This window comes from Oncorhynchus masou, chromosome 33, assembly GCF_036934945.1.
Source record: "Oncorhynchus masou masou isolate Uvic2021 chromosome 33, UVic_Omas_1.1, whole genome shotgun sequence".
NCBI classification, from domain to species: Eukaryota; Metazoa; Chordata; class Actinopteri; order Salmoniformes; family Salmonidae; genus Oncorhynchus; species Oncorhynchus masou.
The window spans coordinates 31,232,371-31,259,631 of NC_088244.1; the positions used below are offsets into that span (position 1 = coordinate 31,232,371).

At 43.4% G+C, this 27,261-nt stretch overlaps 2 protein-coding genes across 2 annotated transcripts in view; one reads left to right on the forward strand and one right to left on the reverse strand.

Annotated features, from left to right (window-relative positions):
• The window catches only part of LOC135528246 (calmodulin-binding transcription activator 1-like), a 477,130-nt gene extending 471,235 nt beyond the window's left edge, over positions 1–5,895 (forward strand). Inside the window, 1 exon segment of the mRNA XM_064957197.1 lies at positions 2,811–5,895. Within this exon segment, the coding sequence (XP_064813269.1) occupies positions 2,811–2,843 (33 nt within the window). The 3' untranslated portion in view covers positions 2,844–5,895.
• An 8,470-nt stretch (positions 5,896–14,365) lies between these two features.
• Positions 14,366–15,504, reverse strand: LOC135527562 (urotensin-2-like). Its single transcript, XM_064956056.1, has 4 exons — positions 15,399–15,504; positions 14,767–14,892; positions 14,600–14,643; positions 14,366–14,479 (listed from the first exon to the last, which is right to left on the reverse strand). Exons 1-4 carry the CDS (start codon positions 15,502–15,504, stop codon positions 14,366–14,368), a joined length of 390 nt encoding a protein of 129 aa, XP_064812128.1.
• Positions 15,505–27,261: the final 11,757 nt, after the last annotated feature.

Genomic DNA, 27,261 nt, shown 5'->3' on the forward strand with positions numbered 1-27,261 from the left:
GATAGACACAATAATACAGTCCTCTGATTAAACTCATTTAAACACAATTCTGGAGTGATAAAGTCATTTATTTGGTGCATAGCAATGTTCCAAATACAAACCAATTAGTTAACCTCTGCCTGCCTTGATGGTCTCTTTCAGCCCAACAAATATTTGGTGGAATTGTCAAGGGACTGTTTCCTCTCTTGAGATTTGTTTTGGAGAGAGTTACATTATCAAGACACCTTATTTCAATCACATTATATTCCCAAGAGTCTAAAAGTAAATCAAACTGCTTTAAGAATCGTTTTCAAGTTTCAATGTTGACCTGTATTGAAGGAATGGGTTCAGTGAGCAGTAAGACTTAGCGATTCAACAGAATCATTTAGACTGAATGAGATCTAATCCAAATAAGTCTTTATCAATGTTGATAGTTGTCAGATTAATCAGTGTTTTCTTTCCAGACCAGCACCAGCTCCCGTTGACGAGGGTTGTGTCGATCTCCATGTCTCTTGTCCTCTCTCGAGGGAATGGTGTCCTCTATGGAGGGGAATGGTATCCTCTATAGAGGGGAATGTTGTCCTCTAGGGAGGGGAATAGTGTCCTCTAGGGAGGGGAATGGTGTCCTCTATGGAGGGGAATGGTGTCCTCTATGGAGGGGAATGGTGTCTTCTAGGGAGGGGAATGGTGTCCTCTAGGGAGGGGAATGGTGTCCTCTAGGGAGGGGAATGGTGTCCTCTATGGAGGTGAATGGTGTCCTCTAGGGAGGGGAATGGTGTCCTCTATGGAGGGGAATGGTGTCTTCTAGGGAGGGGAATGGTGTCCTCTATGGAGGGGAATGGTGTCCTCTATGGAGGGGAATGGTGTCCTCTAGGGAGGGGAATGGTGTCCTCTATGGAGAGGAATGGTGTCCTCTATGGAGGGGAATGGTGTCCTCTAGGGAGGGGAATGGTGTCCTCTATGGAGGGGAATGGTATCCTCTATAGAGGGGAATGTTGTCCTCTAGGGAGGGGAATGGTGTCCTCTATGGAGGGGAATGATGTCCTCTATGGAGGGGAATGGTGTCCTCTAGGGAGGGGAATGGTGTCCTCTATGGAGGGGAATGGTGTCTTCTAGGGAGGGGAATGGTGCCCTCTAGGGAGGGGAATGGTGTCCTCTATGGAGGGGAATGGTGTCCTCTATGGAGGGGAATGGTGTCTTCTAGGGAGGGGAATGGTGTCCTCTAGGGAGGGGAATGGTGTCCTCTAGGGAGGGGAATGGTGTCCTCTATGGAGGTGAATGGTGTCCTCTAGGGAGGGGAATGGTGTCCTCTATGGAGGGGAATGGTGTCTTCTAGGGAGGGGAATGGTGTCCTCTATGGAGGGGAATGGTGTCCTCTATGGAGGGGAATGGTGTCCTCTAGGGAGGGGAATGGTGTCCTCTATGGAGAGGAATGGTGTCCTCTATGGAGGGGAATGGTGTCCTCTAGGGAGGGGAATGGTGTCCTCTATGGAGGGGAATGGTATCCTCTATAGAGGGGAATGTTGTCCTCTAGGGAGGGGAATGGTGTCCTCTATGGAGGGGAATGATGTCCTCTATGGAGGGGAATGGTGTCCTCTAGGGAGGGGAATGGTGTCCTCTATGGAGGGGAATGGTGTCTTCTAGGGAGGGGAATGGTGCCCTCTAGGGAGGGGAATGGTGTCCTCTATGGAGGGGAATTGTGTCCTCTAGGGAGGGGAATGGTGTCCTCTAGGGAGGGGAATGGTATCCTCTATGGAGGGGACTGGTGTCCTCTAGGGACGGGAATGGTGTCCTCTATGGAGGGGAATGGTGTCCTCTTTGGAGGGGAATTGTGTCCTCTAGGGAGGGGAATGGTGTCCTCTAGGGAGGGGAATGGTATCCTCTATGGAGGGGACTGGTGTCCTCTAGGGAGGGGAATGGTGTCCTCTAGGGAGGGGAATGGTGTCCTCTAGGGAGGGGAATGGTATCCTCTAGGGAGGGGAATGATGTCCTCTAGGGAGGGGAATGGTGTCCTCCATGGAGGGGAATAGTGTCCTCTATGGAGGGGAATTGTGTCCTCTGGAGGGGAATGGTGTCCTCTAGGGAGGGGAATGATGTCCTCTAGGGAGGGGAATGGTGTCCTCCATGGAGGGGAATAGTGTCCTCTATGGAGGGGAATTGTGTCCTCTGGAGGGGAATGGTGTCCTCTAGGGAGAGGAATGGTGTCCTCTATGGAGGGGAATGGTGTCCTCTATGGAGGTGAATAGTGTCCTCTATGGAGGGGAATAGTGTCCTCTATGGAGGGGAATGGTGTCCTCTCGGGAGGGGAATGGTGTCCTTTATGGAGGGGAATGGTGTCTTCTATGGAGGGGAATGGTGTCCTCTATGGAGGGGAATGGTGTCCTCTATGGAGGGGAATGGTGTCCTCTAGGGAGGGGAATGGTGTCCTCTCAGGAGGGGAATGGTGTCCTCTAGGGAGGGGAATGGTGTCCTCTATGGAGGGGAATGGTGTCTTCTATGGAGGGGAATGGTGTCTTCTATGGAGGGGAATGGTGTCTTCTATGGAGGGGAATGGTGTCTTCTATGGAGGGGAATGGTGTCTTCTATGGTGGGGAATGGTGTCTTCTATGGAGGGGAATGGTGTCTTCTAGGGAGGGGAATGGTGTCTTCTATGGAGGGGAATGGTGTCTTCTATGGAGGGGAATGGTGTCTTCTATGGAGGGGAATGGTGTCTTCTAGGGAGGGGAATGGTTTGAGACATTAGAGTACATCACCATCCAGTGAGAGCTGATCTGTGACGGTGATCATAGACCACTGTTTAAATGACATCTGTCTCTCCGTCTGTGTTTCAGAGTGAACGAATCGAAAAGGGCCAAGGAACATGAGAACCCTCAGAAGAGCCCCCTCACAATGTGACATCACTCTCCTCCTTTTCTTTCCCCCCTTTGTACCCAAGACATTTTACAAGAGAAGAAAATAAACAGTTCAGTGAAAACACTGCGATTATTATTACAACTATGACAGCGTGACTGATTCCACTTCGATTACATGTACAACAACAACAGCATTTTTCACGTTTATCTATCGTTGTGTATGTTGGAAAGGCAACTTCTTCTGTAGAATTCTAAACTAAAGGAGAAGAAGCTGTGGGGGGCAGAACATTAGCTTCATGACATTTTTTGCACTTTTTCATGGATTGCTTTGTCTTTTTGGGAGTATCGGAGTCTAGGTTTTTAGATGGTAAAGGAAGAGGAATGTTGGACATGTTCAAAAGGTCCCTGCCACCAGTGGATCAAACCAAAAGGATAATGGAGGACAGCTAGGATGGAGGACAGACACCAACCAGAACATAAGGAAACATTACAGAAACACATTGGGACTTGGCTCTAATTGTATTTCATAATTATTTTTTTTAAGTGAACTGATTCATCCATTTGAAGGAGAATGTCATCTAATGAACCAAACATTCTCTGTAATATATTGATCCATTTGCAAACTTACTCTCCCTATCAACAGTCGGTGAATACATTCAGTATAGTAACTGGAAATAGATCAAGCGTCCTTCTGTTACGCTGTGCTCTACTCCGCCAGTCAGTCCGTAGGGGCGGGGCTGCATCTGAATGTAGGAGGGGTGTGAGAAGGAATGGGCGGGGCTTATTCAAAGAATGGCTTATTTTGTTATCTACGTTTAGGGGGCACTGTGAGGCAAGAGATAAAGGGATTCAATGGTGTGTGTGTTTTTTTTAAATATATGTTTAATTCCTCTTTGCTTGAATCTGTTCCGTGCTTATACCCATTACCGGTATAACTGACTTGTCTCCTAAAAAATGATGTGTTGTCGATTTTATCAAATGTGCATGCCTATGGGTGAAAGTCTTCGTCTGCGTGCTTGGAATTAGGTCTGTAACCTCTGTTTTTCAATGTTTTGCGTTTGTCTTCATGTTAAAATGCAACAGAGTCTCCCATGTACCCACCTACTTCCCCAAGAGTCATTCATACCCTCTCGTTACTGAATGACACCAACATTGTCCTCTTGTTTTCTTTTTCATTTGCCTTATTTGTTTCCTCTGTATTCTAAAAAGAAAGAAAACTTGCCTCTTTTGTGTTGTAATGATTACAGTCATGAAGGTTATTGTTGTTCTTTTTAAATGAACTTCAGGGCCTGTGAGGGCTTTTGAGGGGAAGATCACATACATTGCCTTGACATCTTAGAGATTCTTTGAGGGGTCCCTAAGCTAGTCCCAAAATAGGGGTTAGACAAATCCATATTTTTGACAATTGAGCGGTTTCTGTATATAAAGAAGGCTGAAGGTACGTAGGGAAAACATTTACCCAAAAGGGGATTGTATTTTAGAAATATATTATTTTATTCATTAAAAAGGGGTCAAAAACAGGTACGAGACAAAAACAGAATATTTGTATAGTTTTGTTTGAATGCCTAAGAAGTATGGTTGTATTGATTGTATATAGTGTAAATACCTGGGATAAAAATGAGCTATGTGCATGAAAAACATGAACAAAGGTTTAAAAAAAACACTAAACAAAAGCAGTAGTGGCTATGCTCTGTAAAATGATTCTAACTATTTCACTATAAGAGTATTTTATTTTATTTTGATTGTTCTTGAGAAGAACATTTTGCTAAAGCATGACATTATTGCGAATACTAAAAAGTTTTAAAAAATATATATAATGTATTTAGAGATAGGAGAAATCTGCAAAATGATCTTAAGACATGTATGGTATGTTTACATTTTTGTTTTGGGCTACCAAGAATCTTTTGCCAATGGTGCCAAGTAATGTGAATGCTATATTGCTTAACAAGAGAATTAAGTTAATCTTATCAGAACAGATAATCATACAATGAAATAGACACTAGCATTGAAGACCACAAGGTCCCATCACGACTGGCAGCGAATCACAGATAGAGGTACACATTGCAGAGGGAGAAATATTTCTACAGCAACTTTTAAGTCTCCTGTTTCTCATCCATTATCACACGTCAGAACAACCCAAGATTTTGTTGTTGTTGCCATCATCACCAAATACACAGGGATCACTTTGTCAGTAACATTTCAAATGCAAAAGAAAGGTGTGCTTTGTTTTATCCGTATGAGAGAAGGGTGGTGGTGTCAATGTCTCTTAGCATGTTCGAATGGATTGTGTTCATATAAAGATTGTAAATGGCAACCGTGTCTATGGGAATCTCAGCCCTGTTTTTTGTTGTTGTTGTTTATAGTTGAGGTTGATTGAACATGTGTTTCATAGGACAACTCACGGGTGATGAAATAGACGATATCAACTTATCGAACTGCTGACACAAGACATTTGTTTTTACATTTGGGCTGGAAGCTTAACTTTACCAAGGCCTGTCAGGGTCTGGACAGACCAGAGTCAACCAAGGCCTGTCAGGGTCTGGACAGACCAGAGTCAACCAAGGCCTGTCAGGGTCTGGACAGACCAGAGTCAACATGTCATGTGGCCAACAGTGAATGATGTGTAGCATCGCTGGCATTCTTTGTAAAAGTAAACGAGTCATTTGCCTGCAGAAGCAACACTTTAAACAATCGAAAGTGCAACAACGACAAAAAATAACGGATGGGGTTATGGTGAAACACATGAACCATTATGGATCGTTGCAGCTAAGTCAATGAGCCAAAAGGAGTGATCTGTAAGTGTAACAAGATGCACCACTACTATTATAGCAACTTCTGAGGAAGAATACAATGTATGTGTCTGGTTCATAATGGGGTATGTGAGGGCAGTGTTTGAAAGATGATGAAATGATATGTGGGAAGTGGGAACAGACCCATTGATACCAGTTGATTATACTGTATCTGTGAATGCATGATAGAGACTATCCAATGGTATTCAATCCTAGGCCATAAGTGTCTGCTGGTTCTTGCAGTTCTGCTGAAATATATTATATTCCTATAAGAACATGCCATTGGACAATTACATTTTATTGTTTTAAATGCTGAAATGCGTCTCAAGACACTGTTGGCTGTTCTGGTGTTTTTGTTTTTATGTACTTCTGGGTTTATTTCTCTGTATGTGTGTGTTTATTTCACAGAGACTTGATATGTAAACCTATTTTCAGAGTGTTTATGTAGAAAGTGCCTAATCATATCCTGATTGATCGCACAAAGCCAATGTCAGGAAGCATGCAAGGTACCTAAGGAGGAAAACATGGCTTTGGAGATACCAATAGCAACTGATCCATAATTCTTTAGGACTACTGTATATCAAGTACACACAATATATCAATCCAAAAACATCACCAAACTCATTCCAGTGACAGTGTTCCCTTAATCCACGGAGCGCATTCCATCTTGTCAACATTCTAAGCGTTTTCATTTTCTATTGGAACTGCCTGTTGAAACCATGAGAATTAGATTCCATAACTTCTGTGGTTTTATTGCCTTGCATTCATCATTCTGGTAGTGGTAAGAATGCCAGCCAATACACTGCTGTGGCCATATGAGAAGGTTTTATTATGCTTGCATGGGTAACATAGTTAACTGGGTGACTGAACTGCACCCAAAGCATGCTTATTTTTCTAGAATCGGTAGTTAGACTTTTAAAGACTTGCTGTTCTGTAAAACGAAGAACGTTGGTTTGACGTGTCACAGAACTCTGAAAGACGGAGGGCATGTGATTGGAGGGAAGAGGAGAACCCTTAAAATACAAACTATGATCAATCTGCAGTATTTACTGACCATATTTCCAGGGGTAGCATGAGGGCAAGTTTTTCTAGAAGCAAGTTGAAACTTTTTTTTAACACATTTTATTTTTCATTCATTTGGATATAGAGATGGTGTGCTCTCAACTTCAAATACCTGAACAGTTCGGACACTCTTTTTGCAGTATACTGCAAGTATTATACTACACAACAATACACACACACACACACACACAGGCAACAGTACACTGCACTGGACATATCCAGATATGCAGATAGGTATGTCAAGGCACAGTCAGTCTCACTTGTACACAGTTCAGCAGATGGAGCTCATCATTGTGTTATTTTCCTAGCCTGCTCCTACTCCTAGGGAACGGCTCACCTCCCTTCCGTCTTTTACTCAGGGTGCCAAAATGGGGAGGAGGAAGTGGAGCAGGACACTGATTGGTGATTCACTGCAGAGAGAGAGGACATACTGTATTGAAGTAGGATAGAAGATGCAACACCCCTCAACAGAACTTTCTGGTCAAGACAGGCAAAGGATTACTAGGATCCTGGATACATTACTGTTATCAATTTCCTCTCAGATAAGTAAGCTGAACTGAGGAGAGATGTAAGGACACTAAATCAAAAATAGGGGATACAAAACATTGTCGTGTAGCTAATTACAATTGACACAAGTTGATCACAATTGACAGTACGGTCAATTTTTTCTGTCTTGGCTATAGCTCAGACAGAAAGGAGTTTGCATTATGGGACACTATGGCTTGAAGTCTAATGGAAATGCTTAACTTTCTTTTATAGACTATGCTAATGAGTATAGTAACATTTCAACCTTTGACCTCCTCTGACTTGATGTTTCTCAGTAAAACAAGGACTTGCTATGTAATAGTATCACACAAAGCTTCAAGTAGTCTATCGAGTTATTCTCAGTTATACATTTCATCTCAGTTAAGATATGGGTGATGACATGTTGAAACATTTGAGTGGGGTCTTCCTGAGACTTTGAGGCAGTTGAAGATGACCAGATATTAAAGGGACAGTTGTTTCAGAAAAAAAAGCCCTTCAGGAATGGCTGACATCCATTTTCTGGATGGTATGACAGGTTAGCTATAGAAACAGGCACTTCATATGGATTTGATTACCTTCATTACACTCTGCTAATTGACCCGAGGGACTAGCTTTCCTCCTCTACCTTTGTCAATGCACCCAAACTACTGAAAGGTAGGCACATCAGGACCACAGAGCAGAAACCATCTCACAACGTTTTCCACTTGTGGACACAGAGCAATAAGCATTCTTTTGTGGAGACCTATAGACCTAGTGAAGATAGAAAATGATTGGACACATTTAGTTGACGTACTCTTATGCAAATGCCAGTATTGCAAGACAAGCATTCAGTAGTTTATGGACAGCAATTATATGGCACCCTTTACCGAACTGCACGTTTTCATCAATTCCAAACCAAGAAGAAAAAAAATGGCCCTTCTTTTAAACAAAGTCGTGGGTCCTCGACACTTTGCATGTGAACTAGTGTTAGATACATTTTCCTCTCCTCTATAACTGTCTTCCTCTCGGTCTTTCCCTGTTGTGACCCTCTCTTTCTCTCCTTCCCCTATTATTTCAACCACTCCTTTTTTCCCGTTCTCCTAATGTGTATTACTTTCTCCTACTTTTTCTTCCCCCTCTTTCTTGTTTGTTCGTTTTGTTTTTGTAATTGTGCATGTACAAGTGTCACTGACTCGATGGATATGTAAAAAAAAAAAAATTAAGAGATTTCAGCTGCTGAAGCCATGCAAAACGTTTTGAAATGCCCTTAAAATATGGAAGATGTTTTCTGAATGCTTTATATTCTTTCTGCTGTAAAATAATAAAAAAAGAAAAAAATGAAGAAAACAAACTACATTTGATTTTGTCTCATTTTCCCTCTACAGTATCGTCCACTGCCTGTACTTTAGCCACATGTTGTTGTAGTAACCCACTGCCAACTTATTTACATGCCTACTAATTGTTCTGCAATGTATTAACACTGCATCATGTTAGTGCTGTAAATTCAGATTTGACATGCACTGTTATGTGGGTAATATCATGAATAATGTCATTCTGTCTCTCTGATACTCACTTCACACCCATAAAGAGTATCATCCTATTCAGTAGACTAGAATGTGGCAATAAAAAATAAAAACGCATATGGTATTTTACCTCAAATCGCAGTTGATAAGGCAATCTTACCTCAGATACTGTCCAGGCAGTAAATTCAGATTCAAATTCAGAAAACTTTAATGTCCTCAATGAGGCAATTCATTTTTCACTAATCACAATACATACAGATGGAAAATACATATGTAAAAACAACAGAATAGCAAAGGATGATTACATGTCAGTTGGCTGGATGAGTACAATTTCATACAAATGTTGATTATACTACATGTACAGGTTAATGTGCCATTAGTCCAACATCTGATTTAGTTGCATTATTGCATTCGGAATAAAGCAATTTCTGTCTTTTCGTTGTCTCTACTTGCTGCCAGTTGGAAGCTAGGGGCTAGAATTCAAGGTGGGGGAGGTGGGAAGAGTCAAATGCAATGTTGTTTTCTTTCTGGGGGCTCTGACTAGATAGAGAGATGACAGCTCTTGCTATTGCTGCCCCAATGATTTCCCCTCAAAACCTGACTATCTTACTCAGCCGATTTGTCTGAGTGACCTTGGCCTGTCCCAAACTAGCCCGTCAGGCAGTCAAGCTAGTGCCAGGGGTGGGGGGGGGGGGGGTCAAAACTGTGGACTAACTAATCCACAGAGGTCCCACCTACTATAGTTCTGAGTCACTGGAGTAATACAGTCAATGTCCCCACTGATGACTGCAGTTCTTCAGCCCAGGATGGAGAAGGAGAAAAGGCTGTTGTCTACTGTAGATCCATTGAGAATGTGGCCGGTACGGCGTCACGTCAGGATGGCAGTGAGGGGCTGAGAGGTCACCTGCCTAGGGGTGGCCAGGGAGTGTCAGGGATTGGTCAGGGGAGACTATAAAACAAATGTTGGGGTACCAAGGCTTCACTTAACTTCAGTAGAACTCACTACTGCAATCAGCAAGAACTCAGGATAATCAACAACAAACAGATGGCTCAGGTGGGACAATAGTGACAATACATCTACTGAATGTATTAGAAAGGAAAAGTTTACATTGTACTTACTGCCTTGATATTATTTATGCTAGTAGGCCTATGGGGCATGTCTATGTTACCTCAACGTTGTGATGAGGACTCTGATCATTTGAGATGCTCCTCTTTATATCGAAGAAGAGATGATGAAGCTGGGAATGCTGACTGTTGTGCTGTCCCTCTGGATATGTGATGGCATGCCGTTGCAGACCGATTCAAAGACTGAACTTATCCTGACTCAAATCTTGTTTATGGACAAGGATGACATTAAACAAGGTTTCTGGCATATGTCATGGAACACAGTGGTTAGTCTATTAGAACTGCTTAATTAAATGGATTATTGGCTGTAGCTTGTGTAAAGACTTCCTCTCCCTCCCATACTCCCCCCTCCTCTCTTAACTCCCTCCCATACTCCCCCCTCCCCTCTTAACTCCCTCCCGCCCTCTTTACTCCCTCCATACTCCTCCCCTCCCTTCTTAACTCCCTCCCATACCCCCCCCCTCCCCTCTTAACTCCCTCCCATACCCCCCCCCTCCCCTCTTAACTCCCTCCCATACTCCCCCTCTCCTCTTAACGCCCTCCCATACTCCCCCCTCTTAGCTCCCTCCCATACTCCCCCCTCCCCTCTTAACTCCCTCCCATACTTCCCCCTCCCCTCTTAACTCCCTCCCGCCCTCTTTACTCCCTCCATACTCCTCCCCTCCCTTCTTAACTCCCTCCCATACTCCCCCTCCCATTTTTACTCCCTCCCATACTCCCCCCTCCCCTCTTAACTCCCTCCCATACCCCCCCCTCCCCTCTTAACTCCCTCCCATACCCCCCCTCCCCTCTTAACTCCCTCCCATACTCCCCCCTCTCCTCTTAACGCCCTCCCATACTCCCCCCCTCTTAGCTCCCTCCCATACTCCCCCCGCCCCTCTTAACTTCCTCCCATTCTCCCCCTCCCCTCTTAACTCCCTCCCATACTCCCCCTCTCCTCTTAACGCCCTCCCATACTCCCCCTCTTAGCTCCCTCCCATACTCCCCCCGCCCCTCTTAACTTCCTCCCATTCTCCCCCTGCCCTCTTAACTCCTTCCCATACTCCCCCCTCCCTTCTTAACTCCCTCCCATACTCCCCCTCCCCCTCCCCTCTTAACTCCCTCCCATACTCCCCCTCCCCTCCTAACTCCCTCCCATACTCCCCCCTCCCCTCTTAACTCCCTCCCATACTCCCCCTCTCCTCTTAACTCCCTCCCATACTCCCCCTCCCCTCTTAACTCCCTCCCATACTCCCCCTCTCCTCTTAACGCCCTCCCATACTCCCCCTCTTAGCTCCCTCCCATTCTCCCCCTCCCCTCTTAACTCCCTCCCATACTCCCCCTCCCCCTCCCCTCTTAACTCCCTCCCATATTCCCCCTTCCCCTCTTAACTCCCTCCCATACTCCCCCCGTCCCTCTTAACTCCCTCCCATTCTCCCCCTGCCCTCTTTACTCCCTCCATACTCTTCCCCTCCCTTATTAACTCCCTCCCATACTCCCCCTCCCTCTTTTTTTCCCTCCCATACTTCCTCCCTCCCATACCTCCCCTCCCTCTTTTCTCCCTCCCATACTCCCCTATATACAAAAGGCCTTTCTCTAGCAGCAGGTCAGAAAGACAAACATAACAACAAATAATATTAATGCTGTACTTGTATTATGTAATGTGTACTTGTAAGTGGTCCAACCACCATGCATATTAAAGAGGATCTTGATTTTAATTACTGTTAATGACTCTCTCTGTCTCTGTTTCTCTCTCATATTCTCTCCTGCTCACGATCTCTCGCTCTCTTAGAATGTCTCTTTCTACTTCTCTCCCTCCATTCTTCCCTCCACCTCTTTACCTTTCCGTTGTCCAGAAAGTCTACAACAAAGTCTCAACCTGCTTTTCATTTGTTTCCCTTTAAAAAAAATAACATATCAACATATACAGACAAAGGACAAGAGACAGACGCACACAAACATCAACGACATCACACCCGCCCAGACCCACATGTTCCCTCTGCATCTCCAGTGCTTGTAAGACTCTATGCCGTATGGCCTCAAATGGTGCTGTTCTGTTTTTCTCTATCGCCCACACATTTTCAATATTTAAATATTAATGCATTTGATTCTTCCACTGTCTTAACGATGAAGGATCATTTGATTCCCAGTTTTTAAGTAAACGTTTTTTTTTCTTTCAAAATGATTGACGAGAAAAGTATGGTCCAACCTATTGGGTGTCTCACCGCAAGGTCATAAGCCATGACTTGAAATATGCAGATAGACGGATTCAAAGTACATTTACATTGTAAAACTCCCGACAGACAACTTTCCACTTTCTAGCTCCGCCCATAACTTATGGACTTTAAAGCAATCCCAGAAGGCATGAATTATTGAGTCATTGTACATTTTACACTTAAGATATGACTCTGCCTTTTGTGCTGTAGAATTGGTGAACTTTGTGTATTGTATAATAAATGATATACATTAGTTCATACTGGATTAAGCATACATTTTCGTTACCTGTAATGTTGTTCGTTTTTGTCTTGTGTCAACATCAGTTATTTTTTATTCTTGGTTCCAGTAGTTTATATCTGCTTTTCCAATGGAGTGGATGGACTGTTTCCGGGGTCGATGGACTGTTTCCGGGGTCGATGGACTGTTTCTGGGGTCGATGGACTGTTTCCGGGGTCGATGGACTGTTTCCGGGGTCGATGGACTGTTTCCGGGGTCGATGGACTGTTTCCGGGGTCGATGGACTGTTTCCGGAGTCGATGGACTGTTTCCGGAGTCAATGGACTGTTTCCAGAGTGGATGGACTGTTTCCGGAGTCGATGTACTGTTTCCGGGGTCGATGGACTGTTTCCGGAGTCGATGGCCTGTTTCCGGGGTCGATGGACTGTTTCCGGGGTCAATGGACTGTTTCCAGAGTCGATGGACTGTTTCCGGGGTCGATGGACTGTTTCCGGAGTCGATGGCCTGTTTCCGGGGTCGATGGACTGTTTCCGGGGTCAATGGACTGTTTCCGGGGTTGATGGACTGTTTCTGGGGTCGATGGACTGTTTCCAGAGTCGATGGACTGTTTCTGGGGTCGATGGACTGTTTCCAGAGTCGATGGACTGTTTCTGGGGTCGATGGACTGTTTCCGGGGTCGATGGACTGTTTCCAGAGTCGATGGACTGTTTCTGGGGTCGATGGACTGTTTCCGGGGTCGATGGACTGTTTCCGGAGTCGATGGACTGTTTCCGGGGTCGATGGACTGTTTCCAGAGTCGATGGACTGTTTCCGGGGTCGATGGACTGTTTCCGGGGTCGATGGACTGTTTCCAGAGTCGATGGACTGTTTCCGGAGTCGATGGACTGTTTCCGGGGTCGATGGACTGTTTCCAGAGTCGATGGACTGTTTCCGGGGTCGATGGACTGTTTCCGGGGTCGATGGACTGTTTCCGGGGTCGATGGACTGTTTCCGGGGTCGATGGACTGTTTCCGGGGTCGATGGACTGTTTCCAGAGTCGATGGACTGTTTCCGGAGTCGATGGACTGTTTCCGGGGTCGATGGACTGTTTCCGGGGTCGATGGACTGTTTCCGGAGTCGATGGACTGTTTCCGGGGTCGATGGACTGTTTCCGGAGTCGATGGACTGTTTCCGGGGTCGATGGACTGTTTCCAGAGTCGATGGACTGTTTCCGGGGTCGATGGACTGTTTCCGGGGTCGATGGACTGTTTCCGGGGTCGATGGACTGTTTCCGGGGTCGATGGACTGCCTTGCAACACAATGAGATTATACCTCCGTATCATTTACTAATTCATCTGATATTCTACATATCTGCTTCTCAGAACTACAGTAGGACTTATTTGCATGTCTTCTAAACTGAACCACATACACTTATGATTGAAATAAAGACTAATGTAGATATTATATCATGTTCTTCTTACATCTCTTTTCAATTATTATTTTGACGGTGCGTAATTGTATTTGGTTGTTCAATGAGTCATTGAATGTTGAAAAACAATTCAAATCTCTTTTAAAAACATTTTTTTGGGGGGGGACCAGGCATCCAAACAAAAGCTTTTCCAAATAGATGATTTTATTTCTGTTGAATATACAGCCATTTAGTTCTTCATCCTGGTCACGTTGCAACATCAAACAGTTCTATTTTAAACATACAGGCATGACAGGGAAATATAGAGAACAGCATCAAAACTAAACAGTCCTCAACCCTACTGTAGAATATATCAACCTGTGGGATATCGATTCAGTCCACTGTCTGTGTGCGGCATCCGTGTATGTGTGCCTTCCTGTGTGCATTCCTGTGTTCCTGTGTGTGTGTGTGTGTGTGTGTGTGTGTGTGTGTGTGTGTGTGTGTGTGTGTGTGTGTGTGTGTGTGTGTGTGTGTGTGTGTGTGTGTGTGTGTGTGTGTGTGTGTGTGTGTGTGTGTGTGTGTGTGAATCTACAAATGTGAGTATGTGTATGCTTTTTCGTGTGCAATAGAGGGGTTGTGTCTCAGTACAAGCCCCATCGCTTTGTCATAGTGTACGGTGGGAATGCATTTCTCTAAGGACGGTTGACTGTGTTAGACACAGTACTTCCAGAAACACTCTGAGTTGCCCCCTCTCTTTCTGAATGGCTTCCTGATGCCAAAGAAGCGACTGACTGGACTTAGGTGACTCTGTTTCTCCAGCAACACCTGAAACAGAGAAGAATTACAGCTGTAGTACTTCATGAGTCATGAAACAGGTGTTCCCAAAACAAAACAGGATAGTTTCTCAATATATGCTTCTTATCTTCTATTAGTTGCAAAACTCACATCTGTCTTCATCTGTCTTGGTAGTAGTCCAGCTGCACTGAGACCTGAGGGAGACGAAGGGTGAGAGAGGATGTGTTGTAATATTTCTCTTGAATTGAAGCATCACAGTCTATACATTTATGATGTAACTTTTGAGGCAGGAGTCCAACTAGTTTGTGTGATCTCACCATCTCTGCTCAGCTCTCCAGGCAGTAAGGATGAGTATCTGAGTCCAGGGCCAGACTGGGGCAGGTATGTCTGCTCAGAGAAAGACAGCTCGTCTGGACTACCTGCACCACCATCCTCCAGAGATACTGAGCACAGAGGAAAACACAGTCAACACACAGTCAGCATACAGTCAATACACAGTCAACACGCAGCAATCTAGTCTAGATATACACTCTGGCTCTTCACTCTCCACTGAATAATCAATGATAAGGGTACAGTTGTGTTTATGTTAGTCCAACCATGATGATTAATGACTAATAACTAAGAAGCAGCAATGGCATTGATGGCATTAAAAGTGAATGGAACATTGCCACCATAAGCAAACATCATATTGCACATTCGATATTAACACTGCTACAGTTCTCAGACACAATCAACCAGGTCTCAAAGCAATTATACCATAACAGAAGGTCACTGATTACAACTGGTTTGTAATCTTCAAGATTGAAGTTTAATTGAGACTCACACAGGCCTTAATTGCATCTGTGACTATTGAACTACTCGGCCTAATAACCTCATAGTACAACAGCCTTTCCCAGCAGCTTGGCCTGTTGAGGAGTATGTTTATAAGGGTGGAGAATCTGGTACTCACCAGGACCCAGGTAGGGCATCTCTGCAGAGTCTGTGATGGGATGGGCCAATAGCGAGCCAGAGGCTACCAGCAAGAAGGTCCATGATAGGAGCAGGTTACACATCATCTCCACGGGCCAGTTGTATCTGGGTTTTCTGGGTGGGTGATGGGTCCTCCTGAGGTCTGGAGAGAGTGGTCTTCTCTCTGCTCTGTCCCCCAATAGGTTATATACCCCATCGACTGCCCCCACTCCACCTCACGTCCCCACTCCGTCCTTAGTGTCACCACAATAGGGTGACTACGATAGGCCCATCTGATCTCACTCTCTCTCTCTCTCTCTCTCTCTCTCTCTCTCTCTCTCTCTCTCTCTCTCTCTCTCTCTCTCTCTCTCTCTCTGTATGATAAATCAACATCCAGTCACTCAGGTGAGTTATTGGGAACTATAAAAAGGACCGTGGGTCTACGCGTCAGGGCCAAAGACGTATTTTACCATCCCGGGAGAATTGATTGACTAGTTTTACTGAATCTGTAAATTGGATTTGCCCAGGTGTTCAGAACACCCTCCTCTCATCTGCCTGTGGAGGGGATCAGGTGGACAGACTAGGGCAGACAAATGGCTGTTTATTTCATTCATTCATCAACATGCTCTGTGACTTCACATCCATCAAGTTAGCCGACTCAATGCGTGACTGGCAGGCTTTATGGAATATAGCGTTTTGCTCCTTCACCCCAGCTTCCTATCCTAACACAGGACTCGGTGGTCACTGTTCAATGCATTGAAAGCAGTTAGTGGGAGGTTATATAGGGGTGGGGTAAGGTGAGCAAATTTTTACATTCAGCATAACTCCATCAAGGGGAATATAGTACTCTTTCTAACAAAGATATCTACATATACAGTCGGAAGTTTACATACACTTAGGTTGGAGTCATTAAAACTTGTTTTTCAACCACTCCACAAATTTCTTGTTAACGAACTATAGTTTTGGCAAGTTGGTTAGGACATCTACTTCGTGCATGACACAAGTCATTTGTCCAACAATTGTGTACAGACAGATTATTTCACTTATAATTCACTGTATCACAATTCCAGTAGGTCAGGAGTTTACATACACTAAGTTGACTGTGCCTTTAAACAGCGTTAAGCAAACAAATTATGGAATGGTTTAGAAGCTTCTGATAGGCTAATTGACATCATTTGAGTCAATTGGAGGTGTACCTGTGGATGTCTTTCAAGGCCTACATTCAAACTCAGTGCCTCTTTGCTCGACATCATGGGAAAATCAAAAGAAACCAGCCAAGACCTCAGAAAAATCATTGTAGACCTCCACAAGTCTGGTTCATCCTTGGGAGCAATTTCCAAACGCCTGAAGGTACCACGTTCATCTGTACAAACAATAGTACACAAGTATAAACACCATGGGACCACGCAGCCGTCATAACGCTCAGGAGGGAGACGCGTTCTGTCTCCTAGAGATGAACGTACTTTGGTGCGAAAAGTTCAAATCAATCCCAGAACAACAGCAAAGGATCTTGTGAAGATGCTGGAGGAAACAGGTACAAAAGTATCTATATCCACAGGAAAACAAGTCCAATATCGACATAACCTGAAAGGCCACTCAGCAAGGAAGAAGCCACTGCTCCAAAACCGCCAAAAAAAGCCAGACTACGGTTTGCAACTGCACATGGGGACAAAGATTGTACTTTTTGGAGAAATGTCCTCTGGTCTGATGAAACAAAAATTGAACTGTTTGGCCATAGTTATCATTGTTATGTTTGGAGGGAAAAGGGGGAGGCTTGCAAGTCGAATAACACCATCCCAACCGTGAAGCACAGGGGTGGTAGCATCATGTTGTGGTGGTGCTTTGCTGCAGGAGGGACTGGTGCACTTCACAAAATAGATGGCCTCATGAGGAAGGACAATTTTGTGGATATATTGAAGCAACATCTCAAGACATCAGTCAGGAAGTTAAAGCTTGGTCGCAAATGGGTCTTCCAAATGGACAATGACCCCAAGCATACTTCCAAAGTTGTGGCAAAATGGCTTAAGGACAACAAAGTCAAGGTATTGGAGTGGTCATCACATAGCCCTGACCTCAATCCAATAGAAAATGTGTGGGCAGAACTGAAAAAGTGTGTACAAGCAAGGAGGCATACAAATCTGGCCCAGTTACACCAGCTCTGCCAGGAGGAATGGGCCAAAATTCACCCAACTTATTGTGGGAAGCTTATGGAAGGCTACCTGAAAAGTTTGACCCAAGTTAAACAATTTAAAGGCAATGCTACCAAATACTAATATGTAAACTTCTGACCCACTGGGGATGTGATTTAAGAAATAAAAGCTGAAATAAATCATTCGCAATACTGTTAATCTGACATTTCACATTCTTAAAATAAAGTGGTGATCCTAACTGACCTAAAACAGAGAATTTTTACTCGGATTAAATGTCAGTAATTGTGAAAAACAGTTTAAATGTATTTGGCTAAGGTGTATGTAAACTTCTGACTTCAACTATATTTCAGGATGTTGTGTATTCCTGGAAGTAATCAGAATTCATGTAAACATAGCTTGTCCGGGTATAGGGTACGTTTAGCCGTGGGACAAGGTAAATTAAGCCTTCTACACATTTCTGTACTGAATGAAATATTACCACAATCACAATCACTTTTTTGTCTTTTAACAATTTGAATCATATTTTAACTCTGGCTTAACACCAAACAAACGCTTTGTGCTTTTTTTAACACTTTGAACATAGTCCAGGCTGGTAGTTACGTCATATCCCAGGGATAATGCCTTGCATTACGCCTGGGAAGAACATTGGCTCAACTAGCAATTGGCTCAACCATTGGCTCAACTCACCCCATGGCCATTGGCTCAACTCACCCCATGGCCATTGGCTCAACTCACCCCATGGCCATTGGCTCAACTTACTTAATTAGCCCACACAGGATGCACTTTCATGCTAGGTTAAGGACCTCATATTAAAGTGTATAGAGACCCCAACTGATTTATAGAACAATCTTAAAAGTATCTACTTTAGATACAAGCATCATGAAACCTCTTAACATAATGAATTCCTTTAACTTGGTGAAAATGTTTTTTTTGACCGAACTTACCTCTTTTTGGTATAATATCTGATCAAATTATTAATTTTGTGTATGGTTTCCTAGAAACAAAGGTGGCTTAATTTACCCCTTTGGCTCAACCCACGCCACTGTCCACTCCATGAGGATTGATGTGTTAATGAATATCAGTCAATGTTACTCTCTTGGTGGCGTTGTCATGCCGTTGTCTCACATTGGATTATTTGGGCTCATCGAGGGCCCGCCCGATTCAGATTTAGGAAATTAACACCTTTTCTACGGTTTTGATTTAAGCACTTCTCAGTATTTTGGTATTCAGACTTATACCTGTGCGCAACAAGCTCTTTAGGAGTGGCTCCCTTATGCACACTGAGTGTGTGACAATAAAACATCCTTTTCTTCTTCTGTTTTTAACCGCTGAAAACCCTCCCACTTGCCTTCCAACAGATTTCCTCATGGAGTTTTCTTTTAATGGAGTTTTCAGTACATTTATCAAAAGCCATCACTTTAAATACAGTGTGTAGCTTTAATTCGAATTTTCTCGAACAGACGGGTTCAGAACGGGTTCAGCAGAGCGTCTGCTAAATGACTCAAATGTAATCAATGAAAGAAAGCCATCAAAATATAGGCATATGCATATCTCCGTTTCAGCAGCAATTGGTAGATTCAAAAATTCTCTAATCTTGTAGATTATTTATGGTTACGAACATACACTGAACAAAAATCTCAACGCAACATGCAACAATTTCAAAGATTTTACTGAGCTACAGTTCATATAAGGAAATCAGTCAATTGAAATACATTCATTAGGCCCTAATCTATTTCACATGACTGGGAATACAGATATGCATCTGTTGGTTACAGATACCTTAAAAAACAGTGTGGATCAGAAAACCAGTCAGTATCAGGTGTGACCACCATTTGCCTCATGCAGCGCAACACATAGTGTTGATTGTGGCCTGTGGAATGTTGTCTCAATCCTCATCAATGGCTGTGCAAAGTTGCTGGATATTGGTGGGAACTGGAAAATGTTGTCGTACACGTCAATCCAGAGCATCCCAAACATGCTCAATGGTTGACATGTCTGGTGAGTATGTAGGCGGGAAGAAGTGGGACACTTTTGGCATCCAGGAATTGTGTACAGATTCTTCCAACATGGGGCCGTGCATTATCATACTGAAACATGAGGTTAATGGAAGCAGATGAATGGCACAACAATGGGCCTCAGGATCTCATCTCCCATCTGCCCGGTACAGTTGAAACCGGCATTTATCTATGAAGAGCACATTACTCCAGCATTCCAGTGGCCGTCGAAGGTGAGCATTTGCCCACTGCAGTAAGGTCAAGACCCCGGTGAGGATGACGAGCATGCAGATTAGCATCCCTGAGACGTTTCTGACAGTTTGTGCAGAAATTATTTAGTTGTGCAAGTTTCATGAGCTGTCCGGGTGGCTTGTCTCAGACGATCCCACAGGTGAAGAAGCTAGAATGGAGGTCCTGGGCTGGCGTTGTTACACGTAGTCTGCGGTTGTGAGGCCGGTTGGATGTACTGCGAAATTCTCTAAAATTATGTTGGAAGCGGCTTATGGTAGACAAATTAACATTCAATTCTCTGGCAACAGCTCCGGTGGACATTCCTGCAGTCAGCATGCCAATTGCACACTACCTCAAAACTTGAGACATCTGTGGCATTGTGTTGTGTGACAAAACTACACATGTTAGAGTGGCTTTATATTGTCCCCAGAACAAGGTGCACCTGTGTAATAAACATGCTGTTTAATCTGCTTCTTGATATTGACAGCTACTGCTGACAATGGTGGATGGATTATCTTGGCAAATGAGAAATGCTCACTAACAGGGATGTAAACACATATGGAACATTTCTGGGATCTTTTATTTCAACTCATGAAACAAATCTTTACACGTTGCGTTTATATTTTTGTTCAGTGTATTTAGGAATCTGCAGGTATGCTTCAGTTTGCTGCCATATGACTGGTTTCACATTTGTCTCCAGCGATCATAGGGTAAAATGTATCTATAACAATTGTAATTTATTTACTATCCCCCTATGCAAACTGATTACTCATTTACCTAACTCTTATCAATAGCTCTTATGGAGAATGGTATTATTTCTAAGATGTTTTTCTACTTGAAACCTAGAGGTTGCTCGACTTTATTTATAGTTTCCTCTGCAGAGAGGTGGTGGAATAGAGCTCCACAGTGGAGGTGTCATAATACCCATAAAACCTAGCAGAGAAACAGGGTAATGGTCAGGGAGAAAAGTGCATTAAAAGGGAATTCAGTTCTATTGCCGTGCGCGTAACTCAGGTCTGAATTCCCCCTGAGTTGCACTGGGGCTGATGTTAAAATGTATGCAAACCTCTCTTAAAGTAAATCACATTTAACACATAACACATAGAAAATATTTATATTAATTTTGATATGTATACTACAATACTATATCTGACTGAAATGTCCTACAGATGTAGGATCTTAATTTGCAACAGGAAATGTGGATTATAATTAATGGACATTTTTGTAGGGGTTGATAGATTTTTTTGCAAGAGAAAATCAAGTCTGAAATTTCAAAGTGGAAATCACAAACTTTTCTTGTTTTTGTTTGAATTTTACCCCTTTTTCTCCCCAATTTCGTGATATCCAATTGTTTAGTAGCTACTATCTTGTCTCATTGCTACAACTCCCGTACGGGCTCGGGAGAGACAAAGGTTGAAAGTCATGCGTCCTCCGATAAACAAGCCGGCACTGCTTCTTAACACAGCTCGCATTCAACCCGGAAGCCAGCACAATGTGCCGGAGGAATCACCGTGCACCTGGCAACCTTGGTTAGCGTGCACTGCGCCAGGCCCGCCACAGGAGTCGCTGGTGCGCGATGAGTCAAGGACATCCCTACCGGCCAAGCCCTCCCTAACCCGGACGACACTGGGCCAATTGTGCGTCGGTTGCGACAGAGCCTGGGCGCGAACCCAGAGTCTCTGGTGGCACAGCTGGCACTGCAGTACAGCACCCTTAACCACTGCACCACCCGGGAGGCAAAATTACAAACTTCAGAAGCCTTTAATAAACCCCACTTATCCTGCAACAGGGTGATGAAATTAAGATCGTATTACAACAGAGGAAAATGAGAATCAGAGTTATGGAGATACAGTGCCTTCGGAAAGTATTCACACCCCTTGACTTTTTCCACATTTTGTTGCATTACAGTCTGAATTTAAAATTGATTTAATTTAGATTTTGTCAGTGGTCTACACACAATATCAAATCAAATTAATTTGTCACATACACATGGTTAGCAGATGTTAATGCGAGTGTAGCGAAATGCTTGTGCTTCTAGTTCCGACAATGCAGTAATAACCAACGAGTAATCTAACCTAACAATTCCAAAACTACTACCTTATACACACAAGTGTAAAGTGATAAAGAATATGTACATAAAGATATATGAATGAGTGATGGTACAGAACGGCATAGGCAAGATGCGGTAGATGGTATCGAGTACAGTATATACATATGAGATGAGTAATGTAGGGTATGTAAACAAAGTGGCGTAGTTTAAAGTGGCTAGTGATACATGTGTTACATAAAGATGCTGTTGATGATATAGAGTACAGTATATACAGTGCCTTGCGAAAGTATTCGCCCCCTTGAACTTTGCGACCTTTTGCCACATTTCAGGCTTCAAACATAAAGATATAAAACTGTATTTTTTTGTGAAGAATCAACAACAAGTGGGACACAATCATGAAGTGGAACGACATTTATTGGATATTTCAAACTTTTTTAACAAATCAAAAACTGAAAAATCAGGCGTGCAAAATTATTCAGCCCCCTTAAGTTAATACTTTGTAGCGCCACCTTTTGCTGCGATTACAGCTGTAAGTCGCTTGGGGTATGTCTCTATCAGTTTTGCACATCGAGAGACTGAAATTTTTTCCCATTCCTCCTTGCAAAACAGCTCGAGCTCAGTGAGGTTGGATGGAGAGCATTTGTGAACAGCAGTTTTCAGTTCTTTCCACAGATTCGATTGGATTCAGGTCTGGACTTTGACTTGGCCATTCTAACACCTGGATATGTTTATTTTTGAACCATTCCATTGTAGATTTTGCTTTATGTTTTGGATCATTGTCTTGTTGGAAGACAAATCTCCGTCCCAGTCTCAGGTCTTTTGCAGACTCCATCAGGTTTTCTTCCAGAATGGTCCTGTATTTGGCTCCATCCATCTTCCCATCAATTTTAACTGTCTTCCCTGTCCCTGCTGAGGAAAAGCAGGCCCAAACCATGGTGCTGCCACCACCATGTTTGACAGTGGGTATGGTGTGTTCAGGGTGATGAGCTGTGTTGCTTTTACGCCAAACATAACGTTTTGCATTGTTGCCAAAAAGTTCAATTTTGGTTTCATCTGACCAGAGCACCTTCCACATGTTTGGTGTGTCTCCCAGGTGGCTTGTGGCAAACTTTAAACGACACTTTTATGGATATCTTTAAGAAATGGCTTTCTTCTTGCCACTCTTCCATAAAGGTCAGATTTGTGCAATATACGACTGATTGTTGTCCTATGGACAGAGTCTCCCTCCTCAGCTGTAGACCTCTGCAGTTCATCCAGAGTGATCATGGGCCTCTTGGCTTCATCTCTGCATCAGTCTTCTCCTTGTATGAGCTGAAAGTTTAGAGATACGGCCAGGTCTTGGTAGATTTGCAGTGGTCTGATACTCCTTCCATTTCAATATTATCGCTTGCACAGTGCTCCTTGGGATGTTTAAAGCTTGGGAAATCTTTTTGTATCCAAATCCGGCTTTAAACTTCTTCACAACAGTATCTCGGACCTGCCTGGTGTGTTCCTTGTTCTTCATGATGCTCTCTGCGCTTTTAACGGACCTCTGAGACTATCACAGTGCAGGTGCATTTATACGGAGACTTGATTACACACAGGTGGATTGTATTTATCATCATTAGTCATTTAGGTCAACATTGGATCATTCAGAGATCCTCACTGAACTTCTGGAGAGAGTTTGCTGCACTGAAAGTAAAGGGGCTGAATAATTTTGCACGCCCAATTTTTCAGTTTTTGATTTAAAAAAGTTTAAAAAGTTTGAAATATCCAATAAATGTCGTTCTACTTCATGATTGTGTCCCACTTGTTGTTGATTCTTCACAAAAAAATACAGTTTTATATCTTTATGTTTGAAGCCTGAAATGTGGCAAAAGGTCGCAAAGTTCAAGGGGGGCGAATACTTTCGCAAGGCACTGTACATATACGTATGAGATGAATAATATAGGGTATGTAAACATTATATTAAGTAGCATTGTTTAAAGTGGCTAGTGATATATTTTACATCAATTTCCATCAATTCCCATTATTAAAGTGGCTGGAGTTGAGTCAGTGTGTTGGCAGCAGCCACTCAATGTTAGTGGTGGCTGTTTAACAGTCTGATGGCCTTGAGATAGAAACTGTTTTTCAGTCTCTCTGTCCCTGCTTTGATGCACCTGTACTGACCTCGCCTTCTGATGATAGCGGGGTGAACAGGCAGTGGCTCGGGTGGTTGTTGTCCTTGATGATCTTTATGGCCTTCCTGTGACATCGGGTGGTGTAGGTGTCCTGGAGTGCAGGTAGTTTGCCCCCGGTGATGCTTTGTGCAGACCTCACTATCCTCTGGAGAGCCTTACGGTTGTGGGCGGAGCAGTTGCCGTACCAGGCGGTGATACAGCCCGACAGGATGCTCCTGATTGTGCATCTGTAGAAGTTTGGTGACAAGCTGAATTTCTTCAGCCTCCTGAGGTTGAAGAGGCGCTGCTGCGCCTTCTTCACGATGCTGTCTGTGTGGGTGGACCAATTCAGTTTGTCTGTGATGTGTATGCCGAGGAACTTAAAACTTACTACCGTCTCCACTACTGTCCCATCGATGTGGATAGGGGGGTGCTCCCTCTGCTGTTTCCTGAAGTCCACAATCATCTCCTTAGTTTTGTTGATGTTGAGTGTGATGTTATTTTCCTGACACCACACTCCGGGGGCCCTCACCTCCTCCCTGTAGGCCGTCTCGTCGTTGTTGGTAATCAAGCCTACCACTTTAGTGTCGTCCGCAAACTTGATGATTGAGTTGGAGGCGTGCATGGCCACGCAGTCGTGGGTGAACAGGGAGTACAGGAGAGGGCTCAGAACGCACCCTTGTGGGGCCCCAGTGTTGAGGATCAGCGGGGAGGAGATGTTGTTACCTACCCTCACCACCTGGGGGCGGCCCGTCAGGAAGTCCAGTACCCAGTTGCACAGGGCGGGGTCGAGACCCAGGGTCTCGAGCTTGATGACGAGTTTGGAGGGTACTATGGTGTTAAATGCTGAGCTGTAGTCGATGAACAGCATTCTTACATAGGCATTCCTCTTGTCCAGATGAGTTAGGGCAGTGTGCAGTGTGGTTGCGATTGTGTCGTCTGTGGACCTATTTGGGCGGTAAGCAAATTGGAGTGGGTCTAGAGTGTCAGGTAGGGTGGAGGTGATATGGTCCTTGACTAGTCTCTCAAAGCACTTCATGATGACGGAAGTGAGTGCTACGGGGCGGTAGTCGTTTAGCTCAGTTACCTTAGCTTTCTTGGGAACAGGAACAATGGTGGCCCTCTTGAAGCAATATCCCATAATGTCAAAGTGGAATTATGTTTTTAGACATTTGACAAATTAATTAAAAATGAAAACTGAAATGTCTTGAGTCAATAAGTATTCAACCCCTTTGTTATGGCAAGCCTAAATAAGTTCAGGAGTAAAAATGTGCTTAAAACCTGTGTGGGATAGGGGGCTGTATTTTCACATCCGGATGAAAAGCGTGCCCAAAGTAAACTGCCTGCTACTCAGGTCCAGAAGCGAGGATATGCATATAAACTGTTAAAATTATGTCTGTGAGTATAACAGACCTTATTTGGCAGGCAAAACCCTGAGGACAAACCATCCAGGAATTTTTTTTTTTGAGGTGACTGTGTTTTCAATTGCTTTTCTATGGATCTAGATTTCTGAGGCATCTGGTTGCAGTTCCTAGGGCTTCCACTAGATGTCAACAGTCTTTAAAAATTGGTTGATGTTTTTCTTTTGAGTAATGAAGAAGTATGGCTGTTCAGACTGAGTGTTGAGTCTAGTGTACTGTTGTGTTTGGGGCACACGACCTCGCGCTCACCCCACTTTCATTTTATCTGCTATTGAATACAGTTTATATTTGATTGATTATTTACTTTATAAAATACCTAAAGTTGGATTAGGAATGTTGTTTGAAATGTTTGGACCAAGATTACAGGTAATTTATTAAATAATGTGTAGTCATGTTGGGCAAGTTGGAACCGGGGTTTTTCTGAATCAAACGCGCCAAATAAATGGACATTTTGGGGATATAACGACGGAATTAATCGAACAAAAGTACCATTTGTGATGTTTATGGGACATATTGGTAAGGCATGAATTATATCGTTATTTCTGAGTTTTGTGTCACGCTTGGTGGGTTGAAATATGATTGTCATGTGTTTGTTTTATGGGGTGCTGTCCTCAGATAATAGCATAGTTTGCTTTTGCCGTAAAGCCTTTTTGAAATATGACACGGTGGCTGGATTAACAAGAAGTTAAGCTGAATTTTGGTGTATTGCACTTGTGATTTTATGAAAGTTAAATATTTATAATAATTTATTTTGAATTTTGCGCTCTACAATATCACCGGATGTTGTCGAAACGTTCCGCTAGAGGAACCCCTAGCCGTAAAAGGTTTTAACAAGTCTTTTGAATGACTACCTCATCTCTGTACCCCCCACATACAATGAATTATCTGTAAGGTCCCACAGTCGAGCAGTGAATTTCAAACACAGATTCAACCACAAAGACCAGGGAGGTTTTCCAATGCCTCGCAAAGAAGGACACCCATTGGTAGATATAAAATACATATAACAAAGCAGACATTGAATATCCCTTTGAGCATGGTGAATTAATTACACGTTGGATGGTATATCAATACACCCAATCACTACAAAGATACAGGCGTCCTTCCTCAGCCAGTTCCTGGAGAGGAAGGAAACTGCTCAGGGTTTTACCGTGAGGCCAATGGTGAATTTAAAACAGTTACAGAGTTGAATGGCTGTGACAGGAGAAAACTGAGAATGGATCAACAACATTGTAGTTACTCCACAATACTAACCTACATGCCAGAGTGAAAAGAAGGAAGCCTGTATAGAATAAAAAATATTCCAAAACATACCTCCTGTTTGCAATAAGGTAAAGTAATACTGCAAAGAAATTAACTTTAAGTACTGAATAGAACGTGTTATGTTTGGGGCAAATCCAATCCAACACAACACATCACTGAGTACCCTCTTCATAGCATGGTGGTGGCTGCATGTTATGGGTATGCTGCTTGTCATCTGCAAGTACTAAAATAGTTTTTTAGGATCAAAATAAATGGAATAGAGCTAAGCACAGGCAACATTCTAGAGGAAAACCTGGTTCAGTCTGATTTCCAACAGACACTGGGAGACAAATTCACCTTTCAGCTGGACAATAAACTCAAACACAAGGCCAAATATGCAGTGGAGTGTCTTACCAAGACAACATTGAATGTTCCTCAGTAGCCTAGTTACAGTTTGAAAATCTATGGCAAGACTTTAAAATGGCTGTCTGGCAAAGACTCACAGATGTAATTGCTGCCAAAGCTGATTCTGACATGTATTGACTCAGGGGTGTGAATACATATGTAAATGAGATATTTCTGTATTTCATTTTCAATAAATGTCCCAAAATTTCTAAAAACATGCCCCTTGTGGGGTAATG

What these genes read in the sequence shown, in the direction of transcription:
- LOC135527562 (XM_064956056.1), bottom strand. Translation starts at nt 15,504, where the DNA reads ATGATGTGTAACCTGCTCCTATCATGGACCTTCTTGCTGGTAGCCTCT. An exon ending in GATGCCCTACCTGGGTCCTG is followed by an intron (nt 14,893 to 15,398) that starts GTGAGTACCAGA and finishes CTCTGTGCTCAG; the next exon opens with TATCTCTGGAGGATGGTGGT. An exon ending in TGGAGAGCTGAGCAGAGATG is followed by an intron (nt 14,644 to 14,766) that starts GTGAGATCACAC and finishes CGTCTCCCTCAG; the next exon opens with GTCTCAGTGCAGCTGGACTA.